This window comes from Pogonomyrmex barbatus, unplaced genomic scaffold (assembly GCF_055798465.1).
Source record: "Pogonomyrmex barbatus isolate J1 unplaced genomic scaffold, ASM5579846v1 scaffold14, whole genome shotgun sequence".
Lineage (NCBI taxonomy): Eukaryota > Metazoa > Arthropoda > Insecta > Hymenoptera > Formicidae > Pogonomyrmex > Pogonomyrmex barbatus.
In genome coordinates this window covers 5,050,459-5,064,866 of record NW_028297110.1, presented here as the reverse complement: position 1 = coordinate 5,064,866, position 14,408 = coordinate 5,050,459, and the positions used below count along the sequence as shown (strand labels likewise).

Here is a 14,408-nt window from a genome sequence, read left to right as displayed (position 1 = left end):
GCGCGCGTACACACGCCACACACACACACATACGCAGCGTTTGCGTCTCTTTACGTGCGCAGTGAACGCGTTGACATCGAGTCGCAATATTAGAGTTGGTAAACTGGTGAAGCTCGCGCGCGAAAAATATCGTGGTGCGTCGTCGAAGGTGCGGGACGTGGGTAGCGCGGCGAGGATCGGCAAGGCTCAGCAAGGAGGACGGCAGGATCGTCACCGACGATTAGAGGAGAGAAAGAGATTGAGCTTCGACAGTGACCGTGATACGACGTATCAACAACGAACGACAATGTCCGTGATTATGGATTGTTTTCGTCAGTAGCGGGCGCTACGCGTGAGGCATTCTGTCCTTCGGTGACATATCTACCTCTCTGTCGTTCTTTCCCTCCGCGCGAGAAGCAGGTAGCCCGTGGCTGAGACTTGACATCTCTTGTCAGTTCGGGAACATCGTGAAATCGTCCTCCCGCTGTGCTCTGTGTGCGTGTATGTGTGCGCGTTCATTCGTTCGTCCATCCGTCTGTCCTTTTTCGTGCGTCCTCGCTGGAGAGACAATCATTTTCCCTCCCGAGACCACTCGCTGAAGGAAAGGCAAGCGCGCCTTTGTTTATCGATAAATTTCGTCGCGTCGCGTCGCGTCCATCGTTCGGTCTCTCTCATTCCGTCGCGCTCAGTCATTCGCTCTCTCTTTCTCTCTTTCTGGTTCTATCAAGCAACGGGCAGCGCACGTAGGACAAATTACTCTGGCTCGTAACTCCTCGCGGAGTGGAGGGCCTTGATCTCGTGCTTACCAAGCCCGCTCTGGAACTCGATCACCTTCCCCTAAATCCTTAATTAGCTATCTGTAATGTGCAAATACAGCAAGGAAACCGGGAAGACCACTACGTCGACAATTAATCTCGTACATTCGAAAAGGAAAGGAATTTTCATACACATAAAAGAGATGCCCAGAGACCCGATAAGTCCACGAAGTCAAAAAAGCTTTCTGACGTTTCGTTTGTACTGAACGACCGGAACGTGAGAATCTGAGCAAACGTATTTAGATTCGCCTGAACAGCGAGCAACCAAGGGCTCTAAGGGCTCCACGAAATGTCATCATTGTAAGGCAGGTAGCCTTACGAAGACTCGACTCAGTTTCCAGCTCTCCGAGGTGGGAGCCACACAATTTCTTCGTGTACTCAGAGAGATTGCTGTTATCAACAAGATGAAGCTGCTAGAGAATTCACATTTGGAAGCTATAAACAGTGCCTTGTCCATCAAGACTGGAGATAGCAAGATAATTGGGAGGTAATGCTAATGTAGTAGATCATTTGAATCAGTTCTATATGTTTATCTCTAGTCTCAATATTTATATCATGTCTTCATTCTTGCAGAATCGAGAGTTACTCTTGCAAAATGACAGCCAATGATAAACAGATGTATAAACGATACAATGCAGAACAAGGGGGTACGCCACACGATCTGCAAGCTTTATCACCACCGCAGACATCCTTGGGAACATCTCCGGCTCAGGGATGTTTGAGGTACCTTCTATAGATCTGGCGTAAATATATATTGTAAGAACATTTATTCGGTTTCTGCTGACTATCTTGTGCTGGCCATATTTTGCTCTCGAAATAAATCTACGTTGCTCGCTTGGTTTGTAAATTAATAACACCATCATTTCTATCTGTTTCCCTCCCACAGCCGTAGTGTTTCTGGTGACGAAGAGGGTCCACTATGCGACACAATCAGCAAGAAGACGTTGTTTTATCTCATCGCTACATTGAATTCAACCTTTAATCCGGATTATGATTTCTCAGATGCTAAGAGCCATGAGTTCAGCAAAGAGCCAAGTCTGCAATGGGTAACGAATGCTGTGGATGGTAATCTCAATGCTACTGCGGGTGATCATTATCGCACATTGCGTTCTGCTCTTTGGACGGCTGTTGATAAAGAGATATCATTGAACGAGTGTGATATTTACAGGTAAACACTCGGCACAAGTATCCTGCCGAGATAATATAAACAGAAAAATAAGACAATCCTAAGCGTTGTAAAACTAAAATTTAGTTTTTTATAATATCAAATATAGAGTGCAAAATTAAGCAAAAGTAATACGAAATAACATTTTATAGTTACAACCCGGATTTCGCATCGGATCCTTTCGGGGAAGACGGAGGTCTGTGGTCTTTCAATTACTTCTTCTACAACAAAAAACTGAAACGTATCGTATTTTTCACATGCAGAGCGATAAAGTGAGTACTAAAAAAAAATATATTATCTCTGTGTCAATTTTATATGTATAATATGATTTATTTCTGTTTTATTTCACAGCCCTCTTTATGCACCAGATTCTGGAGTTGGTAGTGATTTTGCTATGGACGAAGATGATGAAGATGGATATTAGATCATTCACGTATACACATACGCACGCGTATGAACGCGTGTTACATATACACACACATTACATATACACACACAGCATACACACAAAAATATATATACATATACACATAAGTAAATTCATGTTTGCAATTCTTAATCTTCAAACTATAAATCTTCATACTATTCTGATTTCTATTACAAATTAATCAAAATCGTTTTAGATGCCGCTTTAGAATTTCTATGTTTGTTATAGCAAATTTAGTCAGCTGCACTACACTGAATTAGTGCGCATTAAAACCTGATAAATAAGAAATAAATGTAGCGACATAATATGATTTCATTGATGAAATCAATGCATATTCTGCTGAATAAATTCATTGTTGATCATTTTGATTTTGATGCATATATGGATTTATACATGCATTTGAAATATACTTTTATAATAATTTAACACATGAAATATTATCAATAATTTCATGTATAGCAGTATTTAATGAGCATTAATTCGAGGTAATGCGAATCGGTCACTGTATGTACTAATACGTCACTTGCAGCAAAAATTTTAAATGATAATCTTACTTTCGTAGTTTATTATAATATTGACTTTCGCTAATATCCTTTAGCGAGATATTTTGCGAGAAATATATTTCTTTTAAGAAGTGTAGATCATATATATGTATCCCTTTAGCTATAACAATTCTCTGTCTCTTTGTGACATGATGCGATTACGTTATTCTCGACATAATATTAAACATATATTTTGAAGGCAAATTGTACGTAATAAAGTCCAATACTGTTATACGCAACTGCAACATTTTCTCAATCGTAAAATAACACAAATCGTTACCTTCAACTTAATTAACAATTCGTGTTACTTGAATGTAAAATTATTTATACTTTGATTTTAGTTTTTGTCGACAAGTGACATAGTAAAATAATACAATGAAAAATGTAAAGTATTGTATATAAATTAAAAAAAAAAAAAATTGCACAATTTTATTTTCAAATCAAACAATGCTAGGAAATAACTAGATAGTTACAAAGTGATACCAAGTATATGCTATATTTTTTGTCACAAAAATAACCAGTTTCTAACTAGCCCCCTGATTAGTTGTTTCATGTCACGATCATACGTATTTTATGCTCGACGTTCGAGCGTATTTCAGCATACTCCTGTCTGCTCCTGTCAATGTCAATCAATCGTTCTGCGAGTGTCAACGAGTGAGATTCTCAGGTTAAACAAGCATACTTTAAAAACTCTCGATATGCTCCGATTTTTGGTACGTAACATACAAACGAGAGCTCGTGATTTCGATAACGTATTGTAACGCATTTAAAATAATTTGCAGATCAGTTTGAGCATTGGAGTATATGCCGGAATATACATAGCACAAAATTATGAGGTATTTTGATAAGATAAAAGTTATTCGTAATAACTCTGATTTATATACGATAAAATATACATAAGTTATTGACCTTTTCCTTCATGTAAACAATGACATTTAAATTTTATTCCATTATATTGCATTTGCTGTTTCTGTTTGGATCGCTTCAAATTAAAAATCACATCAAGCAACATCATATGAGACTTGTAGTGCGATTAGTACTTTTTGAAACTGATGTTTTCCCCACAGGTGCCACGAGTAGACGAACCAGCGAAACTATACCAGCGAGTACTTCAGTTTCTAGAAGAGAATAAAAAGAAGCCATAGCGTGTATCTCTCTGAAATGAGATCGCTTCCAATTCTAGAGGATGGAATGCATATGCCATTATTGATTACAATGTAAAAGTTAATGTTTAACTTCCAGGAAATGTTAAGCCTAATGTATATACGCATTCATGTGCGATGTAAAGATAAGCCACTCTTATTTTTCCATATCTTTATTTTAATAAACAATATTTAAACACGTATGTCCTTGCGGAGAGTATAATTTAGCTATAATTCACGCGAGCGCGTACGCTGGATACTTACAATACCGCCTGACTGATTTGCATCAAATGTATATGAAACCCCCTCCGGAGTATTCCACCCTCATCTGGGGTTCAACGAATGCCAGCCAGTCGGACGCGTGCGTCGGCAATAGACCCATCGACTGACACTTGTACAGAGCTAACGCGATATTCACTAATTGTCCTAGGAAGTACACGAACTTTTGTCCGCACGCGTGTGTACCTTCGATCACTTTGAATGCTGAGTAAAAGAAACGATTATAGAGTGGCATTTGAATGCTGAGTAAAAGAAATGATTATAGAGCGGTATTTACACTTGGCACTTTCAGATCAACTCACTTTGCTGGAGAGTGAATAGCGCCTTGACCGGCTTGATGATGAGCATACCGACCATCATGATAGGAAATATTGAAACAGAACTACCGGCCATATATAGAATGAATAGATTCATGGGCACTTGCTTGAGGGGGCCCAACGCCAAGTCCCAGGACTTCTTTATTATCAGATGATTGGAGTCCGACTCTCGCATGTACTCCACATTATGAAAGAGGGCACCGGTGGGTGTGTACCCTGGTGGAGACGGTATCTCCACACTCTTATCCTGTTTCGTTCTGCAAAGCGTAAGAACTTCAGAAAATATTAAAATGTTTTCTGTTTTCTGAATTCAATTCAAATTAGATCTAGAATAAAGCGATATATTCGATTGGAAAGAAAAATCACAGAGAACGCTGAAGAGAACGAGGAGAAACATTAATATTTAACACGCGAGTGGCTAGTTGATCGTCGGCTGATCGAATTACACGAATTCGACACGTGTACTTGCGACAATTGGAGCCGATTAGGTTACGTACTTGTGTGCGAAGTCTAAGGCCCACTTCGACCGCTTGGTACCCTGCTTCGAGCTCGCTGTCATCGTCATCAGGATTACTCTTGTAATGTGTATTCGATTTCTCTTGTTTCTTCGATGGGATGACTATGGACGACGCGCGATGACGCGAATGATCGGTGACATCTGGGACAGTTATTCTCAGCGACTCTCTTTTCGCGCACGCGCAACGCGGAAATAGTGAAATCCAGTAATGCGTATGTGTATGATCATTCTCTGATGATCATTGAGGACTGATGATCTTATAGAAATTTCTATGATTGTTAGATTTAAATAATCTCTCTTACTGCAATATTAATTTTATAATTATTCTGATGTTCTTTAGACGTAAGTAAATTTAAAATTTGATTGTTTAATTTTATTAAAAATTGCATATTTTTATAGTTACCATCCGTTATTTGATTATCCATAAAAATAAAATCCATAAAAATCTGAAACTACAAAAAACAATTATAATTTGCGATGATATATATTATATTATAGTGTCATAAGAATTATACTTATTTATGAAACTCATTTATGGTGTGGTAGAAAATCTTAATGGAATGCAGTCAAATAAAAACAGTAACACATCCTGTACAGCACAAATTTTGCAGTTATATTGCATCAACATTATTACAATGTTGCAAACTGCAAAGTTTATATTTTATATTTGTAAAACAATTACAAATAAAAATAGTAAATTATAAAGAAAATTAAAAATTATAAAAAAATTTTTTTAATTACTTAAATATATATATGTATATATTATCTATATATACTTCAATAAATATTTTTTTATTATTTTCTGAAGCATTTTAAGATTAACTTAAAACATATTAAAACTAAAAGATTTAAAAATACCTTTTTCATGAGCTTCATTGATCGCAATCGATGCACATACGTGAAAAAAGTTACTGAAAACAATACTGATCCGGAGCAAAGCGTTTGCTGCATCGACTACTGATGGATCTCCTCAACTGGAGACATACAAGGCGATATAACATTGATAATATCACATCCTGGAGCTCGGGTGGTCTTTTTTTCTGGAGTTTAGTCAAAAAGGAAATTTTTTTATTCCAAAAGGGAATGTATATTGGTTGAAAACTCAGTAATGTCTTTTCAGCTCTTTTTTTTTGGATGTTGAAACTGTCAGAATTGGATGTCCAAACTAGCGATACATTGAGGATAAAATGGGGAGAAAGCGTTTCCCATGCAAGATACGTAGACATCTGTTGATATTTCACACATGCTGCTCTTTGTTATCCAATTTCTTTTTTTTCATCATATACATGATACATAAATTAACGCGTATAAATAGAAATGACTGTAATATTAAGTATAAAAAACTGTAGTGCGACGTTACACATTTCCATAAAGAAAAAGTCGACTGCAACATTAAAAAAATAAGACGATAGATTACAATGGGAGGCACGCGCGTTCGATATAGATATGAAATATAAATTAATCGGTCATTAACTCGAGAACTACGCATATGAGTTTGTGAGAGCCGGTAAAAGTTTCAAGCTGCCAGCAGTATTCTTGAACACGTCTTTGCTTAAATGTTTGTATTATGAAATTTAGCAGGCAGACTTGAATTTTGATTTCGCAATCATACTCTATATATCTTCCTGAAAAAAGAATTTATCGAAAAGTCGGTAGTGATTTATTTGGCTTGTATATAAAAATATTCGATTGCTTCGGTTTGTATAAAGATATGTGTAGTCCTGGGGTCAATGAATAATTATGTAGATAGACGCGAGGCGCGCGAGAAGTAGGAGAAAACATTGAAATACGCATAAGGATACGTCTGATTGCCGGCAGTGTGTGTGTGTGTGTGTGTGTGTGTGTGTGTGTGTGTGTGTGTGTGTGTGTGTTTTGTATATTTATTTCTATATATCATATCATTTTAATACAAAATATGTACACACAGCATACGACATACGCACGGTATGCATACGCAAGCACGCATGCACACGCGTGCAGTCGCGATCGAGGATTCGAAAACTAAGAATCAAGGCTGATGGCAGTGTTTGTACCTGATATTTTTAACGACCTATCAGAACTCTTTGACAAACGTATTCGCTCTTCCGGCTTCAGAATTTCGGCAATGATCTTTTCGTCGGTGCGTCGTTCCTGCGATGAACGTACCGTCTCCGGAGGCTTCTTCTTACATTGATGCCCCATAGTACATGACTCGCCACCACCGTCACCACCGCCCGCCGAGGAACTCTCTTCGGCAACCGACGCCAGTTGCGCCGTTTGTATCTCAGTCAGAGTAAGTCTTCCATTAATCTTGCCCTCCGCAGAACTTACAGACTGCTGTCGAGGACTAGCCTCGGAGCTAGGAACAGTTGATTGTAGAGGATTCTCCTCTGTGCCAATTGGAATCTTTAGAATGTTGATTGGTTCAACGTAGAGCTATAAAGTTACAATTATTACATTACAATCAAAATGAAAGAGACATTTATATGAATAATAAATTTATATGACTGCGGAAAGAAGCTGATAGCCGGCTGGTCATAAATATGATTGCGCTGATTATATTGAGAGATTCTTTGATAACTCCACTTCGTCGAGCTTTTATTTTTAAAACTTTTGCCTCTGTGCCAACTATAAAATAGCGCCGACAACATTACGAGAGTTATATGACTTACTGCATCGAATGGAGAATCCAAAAACAATTCTTGCAGAAATCGCCGCGCTGGCATTCTGTACGTACTGCTGCCTAAGCGAGCAGCCACATCCGAAAACAAGCAGGTGTCCTACAAAGAATAAACGAATGTAATGTAAAGAACACATCTAGAAGAAAAAGAATGTGTACCTGAAATTTCTCGGGATACCGCTGCCTCAGTCTAAGTAAAGATTGACGACTGTGACGATACCATACTGGATTTGCAAGCCGTTGAGTGTGCCTAAGTATTTCTCTGTACAAACGCGATTAAATTAGATACAATCGATCTCGACAATAATATTCTTATTGTGACTTAAATTAAGAACTATAATACTTTAAATTTATTTTAATATCTCAATGAATAATTTTTTGTTTCATTATATTTTGATTATATAGTTCTATTTTTTATCTTTAACATACAAGTAACGTCTTCCAAGGAATGCGTTTTCAATACCTCCGCAATTTCATATCTTGTTCCGTGCCAGCATCCCTGCCATTTTTATTGTTATAACAAACAAGACATGAGCGACAATGCTCGGTATCAACATCGCACTCTGAACTAGATTCGTCATCGATCTCTGTTGTCTCCAACTCAGACTTGGTACTATCCTCAAAGATAGTCGGCTGCGATGGTTGAGGTAGTTCGGGGAAAATGGTAAGCAGCTTCCTCGGCAGAGAGATACCCATGTAGTATAAATTTTCATTATCATCCTCCAGAGGAGGTGGCGTCGGTGTGAGGACCGTATTCTCCGCAATCCAGCTGCGGGATGAATCGTATTCTGACAGACTTTGTAATGATAGACGGCCATCTAAACTGTACATCTGCGAAGAGAAAGTCTTGTTATCTGTCATATTGTTTTTTTAAAAACATTGAATCGTATTTTCAAAGGGATAGGCATGACTTTACATACTTCTAAACTACTTTGAGAATAACTCGGCCTGCGGTGACGTTGTAAACTACGTAGTCGCGCGTATCCTTCAGCATCTTGTTGGCTTAGTCTTTGAATACTCGAAACGGGACTTGGAGTTTCGCCTCTCTCTCTAAAAGAATAGGAAATATCAAGTTAATATTAAAATGCAAACATATACATAAAAATATATTCAGATCCATCTTTTTTGAATTTAACTTGTGAAAATAAAAAAGAATCAAAGAATATTTATTAATTTTATTTCCGTTATTTCAACAATTAAGCTTTCAATTAGAAATCCACCTAAAATAATTTTTTTCTTTTCAATATATATTTTTAGCTTTTGCTTCACTCACGAAAGAAAATATCGTCGCGCCTCGAGATCCGTTGCCGCGCTCTCAGATCGATTCCTAGTTCGGCGTATGATCGGCTCGAGCAATTCAGGTTTGCCGTCGCTGAGACTACGATGATGTCGCTGCACTGGGATGGGACTTGGCATGGGGTACCTACTCGAGGGTGGTACCACGGGCCAGTTATCGCCACGTCGATGTCTGACGCACGGCCAATTGAAACTCACCAATGTGTCGGCTCCGGCGCGCGTGGTACCGATTAGACTGAGGGCGTACATAGCTGTGGCGCGTACCGAGTAATACGGACACGTTTCTGCCATAGATGTAATCATCTCGATGATTCCCAAGTGACTTAAATGTTCGACGCCCGCGACAGACGTGCCTGCGTGGCCAAGGGCCCAGAGAGCTGATTTCACTTTGAGAATGCCGCCATTCGGACCGACGAAATCGTCGCGCGATGACTCGGTCTCCAACCTCCAGCTTCGCTCCGGAGTGGTGTGTCTGGAATCGTCCACGCTGGTCTTACGACGGATCTCCATCAGCGATTCCGTTCGCGGTTGGCTCACCGTGTCACGAGCTTCATTTTCCATCGTTTCGTAATCGGGGATGGTTTCGAGACGGCTGGATTGCTCCATAACTTCCTCCACGCCGGATTCCTCTGACATGATGCAGATATCGTCAGCAGCAGCGGAGGTCATCGTTGACGCCGCCGCCGCGACCAGACGGCTCGTCCTAGTACACCGTGAATTGGATTCTGACTCGCGACCGCCAAACTCCAGTTTGAATCGCTGCAACACTCGAGCGAAACGCTGTATCACATTACGACGTAGTAGCAATTGCATCCCCAGATCATGTTGCGCCAGTTGGCCAATCAGATGTGGTAATACGAAGATATTGCGCGGCGTCATCACGACGTCATTAGTGGGCCTCCTCTGATAGCTCCCGGTTTCGTCGCGTTGACGACACGTAAGGGCATCATGTATTTCCCCTTCTACGAGGCCGACGTATCTCTCGGCGAAACCGCCAGGTCCGATCCATTTCTCCAATTCCTCCGAAGGTGCGGCGAGACTTGTGAAACCCTGCTGAAGAGAGTAAAGTCGAATCTTTAACAAATAACCCTTATCACCCAGGTGTTGTAGCCACTTGTCCCAATCGCGCGACTGTCCGCCTTGTTGCAGCAACGCCTCCAAATATTCGAGCTCATCGCAGGCCTCATGTAGCGCCTCCAAAGCGGCTAATGCCACGGCTGTGTAGCTATCAGACAATCGATCTGCCAGCAATGTCATCGCCCAATGCACAGCATCTGTCATTCTGGCGCGGAGAATCAGCCGTAGGAACTGCGTAGCGTAGAGACGCGTACTCCACAATGTTGCCTCGGAAATGATCTTGCTCAATACCTTCCTATTGGGACCATCTCGGGAGTAATCCAAGCTAGAAACGATCAGCTTGACATAGCAGTCGTGATTAGTGGCCAACGCAAGTTCCTGCAATTTTTCCAGCAAATTGAAGCTCTTGAGTACCACCGTACCTTTGGCCGAGTGGCTCAGCTGGCCGAGAAACAGAAAGTACTTCTGGCAACACGTGGTGGACATGTGACGCGGTGAGAATAAACAATCATGTGCGGATTCGGCAGTAGTAATGTTGTTAATCTGCTCAGCGATATCCCCGATCAACTCGTTGAGTAATCGCGCACCTTCCGGTTCGTGAAGTTCCAACAAACAGTTCAATAGATCGCAACCGGCGAGAGTAGCCTCGCGCGCCAACGTTGCGCTCGTACCCAGCTCAACTCTGCTATAACCGTTCCACGATGGTTTAAAGTAACGCACGAGCCGCTTCATGAACAATCGGTGATCGGAATCGTGAAGAATCCGTGTCGCATCTTCACGCGATCGTAGAATTGCTCGTACCACTGGCCAGTTCCAGGCAAGAGCGTCCTTCGAGCTGAGCACCTGCGCGTCTTTCAGCATGGGCGTGATCGGCGATTCCCTGCCAATTCGCAGCCAATGCCTGGCGGACGGCCGTTGACGTCGCGGTACGATCGGACGTAGCCAAGTGCCTGCCTGAAGGATACGATCGAGAAAGAGACTCGCCGGAGTCGGTCTACGTCGCATCATGGTGTGCATCCGCTCAAGTATGGTAACCGCCGCCAATGCCTGATGCTTACCGGCGCTTGCATGTTCCAGTAGATTCGGCAATGGCGGCGTAAGATCACAAAGCTCGGACGGTAGAAGCGAGTGCGCGAGATGCAGCAACGCGCCCAGGAGTACCGCCGCACGCACCGAGATGAACGTGTCGCTGGAGACGATGGTCTCCGCGAGAGCACGGTGCAAGCCGCACTCCAGAAGGACGTAGACCAACAATGCCGAATGTATCTCCGTGATGTTGGGACAGTGCGACGACAGGGATGGCAGTATGGATTTTCCCTCGGCAGCGACGAAGCCCTCCGATAATTTCCATGAGTCCCGCGATCTGCTGGGATCCACTGCAGCTAGCGCAACATCTGGCTCGTCAGTCCACGTGGGTAACGGCAAGTCCAGTAGCTCGTAAAGCAGCTCCAGAACGGCGCCACGCACTTCTAGTTGGTCCACGTACAGGATATCCGCGATGGCCTTGAGACCCGAATTGTTGTCTGGTCGGCAAAAATGAAGAATGCCCGGATATGAGCGCAGAATACTCAGCAGGGCCAATTTACTAGCGGCGAATCTCTGCTCGCGCTCCTCCTTGGTTCTCTCCATGCTCAAAGAATGGAGCTCGCAGTAAGGCGCGGCGAAGCATAGCAAGGAGACGCTACCGCGCGTATCAGGATTGTTCAGTAGTCGCAGCAACACCCCGACGACGGACTCAACCGCGACGGGGCTTTGCCCGGTCATTGCAGCTCTGGCCAGCGCCCCGACGCCGCCGCAGCTTATCAGCAGATTTGAGTTCAAGACACCCAATTCGCATAGGGTTGCCAGAAACGCTTTAAATGCACGATCCCTCTCCTCTATGCCACCGTTTGTCAAACTGATCAAAGATCTCGCTAGCACAGAACTGAAATGCTTCGGCGCTAATACTAGAATCCTCCTGACAAGCCGGAGAGCCTGTATCCTTTCCATCTCGTTTCGCAGATTAACGTCCATGCTACGCGCCAAGAAGTACGGGTATTGCAGCTTGTTAATCGCAATGACGTCTTGTTCCTTCTTGAGCATGTAACGCACCGCCCGTAACGCGGCAGCACGTACCTGCGTCGCCTCATGAACCAGCGCCACGCGTAAACTATAAGAACGGTTTTTTTTAATAAAAACATTAATTTACAAAATGTTTTATCTAAAAGATTTGATAATTAGGTAGATCTAGCTGTCTAATTATCAAATTAAAGATATACAGATCAAGAATTTTTCGACTAGATTCAATTTCTATTTGAATAATTTGCACATCTATCTTGAATTCTTACCAACAGAAGAGATCATCCGCAGAGTAGCCATAATATTGAGAAGCAGTTTCGTTAATTAACTTAACAATAGCATTGAGATATGCTAGCTTCTTTACACTTGGAACAGTCTGACGCTGGCAAAGATTAGTCAAGACCTCCTTGACATTCTCCTTTAATCCTACAAATATAAATTAAAATTTTATCTCCTGAATGACATCTCTTCAACAAGAAAACAAATAAAAAAGAATAATAATTATGCTTTATGCATTCTCGAGCGAAAAAAACTAGCAGTAAAATAATTATGGTATGTTTTCTTATTTTTTACATAAATTTAATCTTTATCAGTCTTAACAGAATAGTGTAATCTCTCTAATATAATCTAACATAATCTAGAGTAGAGCCGACTGATTGGTCTCAGATGCTGTTTCTGTCTCTCTTTCTGACCTTTTTCATTTTTAGATTAGATTACTATGTGGATATATACATTCCAAACTTTCGAATGGCAAGAGTCAGTATCATTCGAAATTAAAATTCATTAAAATGTATCCGCATTTTCCGTCATTGAAAAACCGAACCGGTCGCCGATCTCGAGTGGGCGAGACGTAATGTCGTTGCGCAACATCGCGTTCGCCAGGCGAAAGATAAATAAATACACAGAAATGCGGAGCAGTCTCGATGACCATCGATTGGATGATCAGGGCAGAGAGAGAGAGAGAGAGAGAGAGAGAGAGAGAGAGAGAGAGAGAGGGAAGAAGGAAGGAGGAAGGAGCCGATCCGCGACCGCGGAGTAGATAGATAGGTTAGGTTACTAACCTCTTGACAGATCGAGCTGCACGCAGTTGTCTTCGTCTTGACGACCTGCAATTAGAAAAAGAAAAAAAAAGAGATATGAGGAGAAGAGTCGCAAATTGCTGGGCGTTACGTTTTTTTTCGCGCAATCGCGTTTCAATCGCTACTCTCATGACACGCACTTCGGCGGGATCGACCGGTGCGTAGGCTTCTGCCCCACATCATCCAGCTCGAGATTGCCATTGTCCCGAAGGAAGCGCAGCCGAACGCGATTCACACGAGGAGCCTGCTCCAAATTTTCTTCCTCTTTCTCTATCACCCTCTCCTCCTGTCTCCTCAACCGTCGCAGCCGCGTTGCTCCTGCTCGACGACGCTCCTCCCGGTGCGTGCGTGGTCGTCGCGCGTCGCCCGCGCGTCGCGATATGTCATTCTCGGCCGCGAGCGGGAGTAGCGAACGAGCGAGCGAGTACACGTACGAACGGAGGAACGAGCACGAAGTACACCACGAGCACAGGCGTACGTTCGTCGTGCGTGTACCCGAGGATACTTCGCCTCGCCGGAGAGCAGCGCGTATCGACGAACGTCGGACGCGCCGGATTTCGGAGCGTCACGCGCGGCGTCGGTCGACAAGGAGCCCGACGGCCGACTCTACCTCGCTACTGCCGCGCCGAATGACCGGGAACGATAGACTCGCCGGAATAGGAACGAGGATGCGACGTAGACGACGACGGGAACGAGGACGGCGGCGGAAACGGGAGCGAAATCTCGCCGCGCCGCGCCGCACGCTTTCGCCGCTCCGCTTTCGCGCTCCTTCGCATGCCCGGCTGGCGAGGGTAAAGGCGCCGCCGTTCGTCGCGCGCTTCTTGCTCGTCCGTCGCGCACCACCCACGAATATTGGAAACAATTGAACGCACCACGCTCTACATACAAATGTACGCTGTACGTATATCGTGTGGCGAACGGCACCCGGCACGATCTCTATTCGGGGGTGCCGGGATCGCGTGCGATTCTGATATTACTAGACACTCTGTTCGCTCTATGGGATAATTCTAGTAAATTACTAGCTCGCATGTAATCTAGCGAAAATTCGTATCATAG

General features: G+C 42.8%; 4 protein-coding genes across 5 annotated transcripts; 2 read left to right on the top strand and 2 right to left on the bottom strand.

The window, feature by feature from the left end:
- The first annotated feature begins 72 nt into the window (after nucleotides 1-72).
- Maf1 (repressor of RNA polymerase III transcription Maf1) lies at nucleotides 73-3,167 on the top strand. The gene is made up of 5 exons (XM_011644504.3): nucleotides 73-1,281; nucleotides 1,368-1,517; nucleotides 1,681-1,962; nucleotides 2,112-2,231; nucleotides 2,311-3,167. Exons 1-5 carry the CDS (start codon nucleotides 1,199-1,201, stop codon nucleotides 2,381-2,383), a joined length of 708 nt encoding a protein of 235 aa, XP_011642806.1. The 5' UTR covers nucleotides 73-1,198; the 3' UTR covers nucleotides 2,384-3,167.
- Nucleotides 3,168-3,320: 153 nt separating this feature from the next.
- On the top strand, nucleotides 3,321-4,273 carry LOC105430790 (uncharacterized). The gene is given in 4 exon segments (XM_011644501.3): nucleotides 3,321-3,565; nucleotides 3,568-3,641; nucleotides 3,711-3,764; nucleotides 3,996-4,273. Coding segments are annotated over 4 exon segments (270 nt in total). The 5' UTR covers nucleotides 3,321-3,501; the 3' UTR covers nucleotides 4,074-4,273.
- On the bottom strand, nucleotides 3,785-5,450 carry EMC4 (ER membrane protein complex subunit 4). Of its 2 annotated transcripts, XM_011644503.3 has the most exons (4): nucleotides 5,164-5,450; nucleotides 4,652-4,923; nucleotides 4,335-4,553; nucleotides 3,785-4,046 (listed from the first exon to the last, which is right to left on the bottom strand). In XM_011644503.3, the coding sequence occupies exons 1-3, from the start codon at nucleotides 5,229-5,231 to the stop codon at nucleotides 4,357-4,359; spliced, it is 537 nt and encodes a 178-aa protein (XP_011642805.1). In that variant the 5' UTR covers nucleotides 5,232-5,450; the 3' UTR covers nucleotides 3,785-4,046; nucleotides 4,335-4,356. The 2 variants fall into 2 exon arrangements, with proteins under 2 accessions (XP_011642805.1, XP_011642804.1); XM_011644502.3 differs by lacking the exon at nucleotides 3,785-4,046 and having other exon boundaries at nucleotides 4,228-4,553; nucleotides 5,164-5,444.
- Nucleotides 5,451-6,412: 962 nt separating this feature from the next.
- On the bottom strand, nucleotides 6,413-14,291 carry rictor (rapamycin-insensitive companion of Tor). Its single transcript, XM_011644500.3, has 9 exons — nucleotides 13,493-14,291; nucleotides 13,335-13,379; nucleotides 12,543-12,699; nucleotides 9,116-12,364; nucleotides 8,763-8,892; nucleotides 8,306-8,673; nucleotides 8,002-8,104; nucleotides 7,835-7,942; nucleotides 6,413-7,598 (listed from the first exon to the last, which is right to left on the bottom strand). Exons 1-9 carry the CDS (start codon nucleotides 13,551-13,553, stop codon nucleotides 7,185-7,187), a joined length of 4,635 nt encoding a protein of 1,544 aa, XP_011642802.2. The 5' UTR covers nucleotides 13,554-14,291; the 3' UTR covers nucleotides 6,413-7,184.
- Between the last annotated feature and the right edge of the window lie 117 nt (nucleotides 14,292-14,408).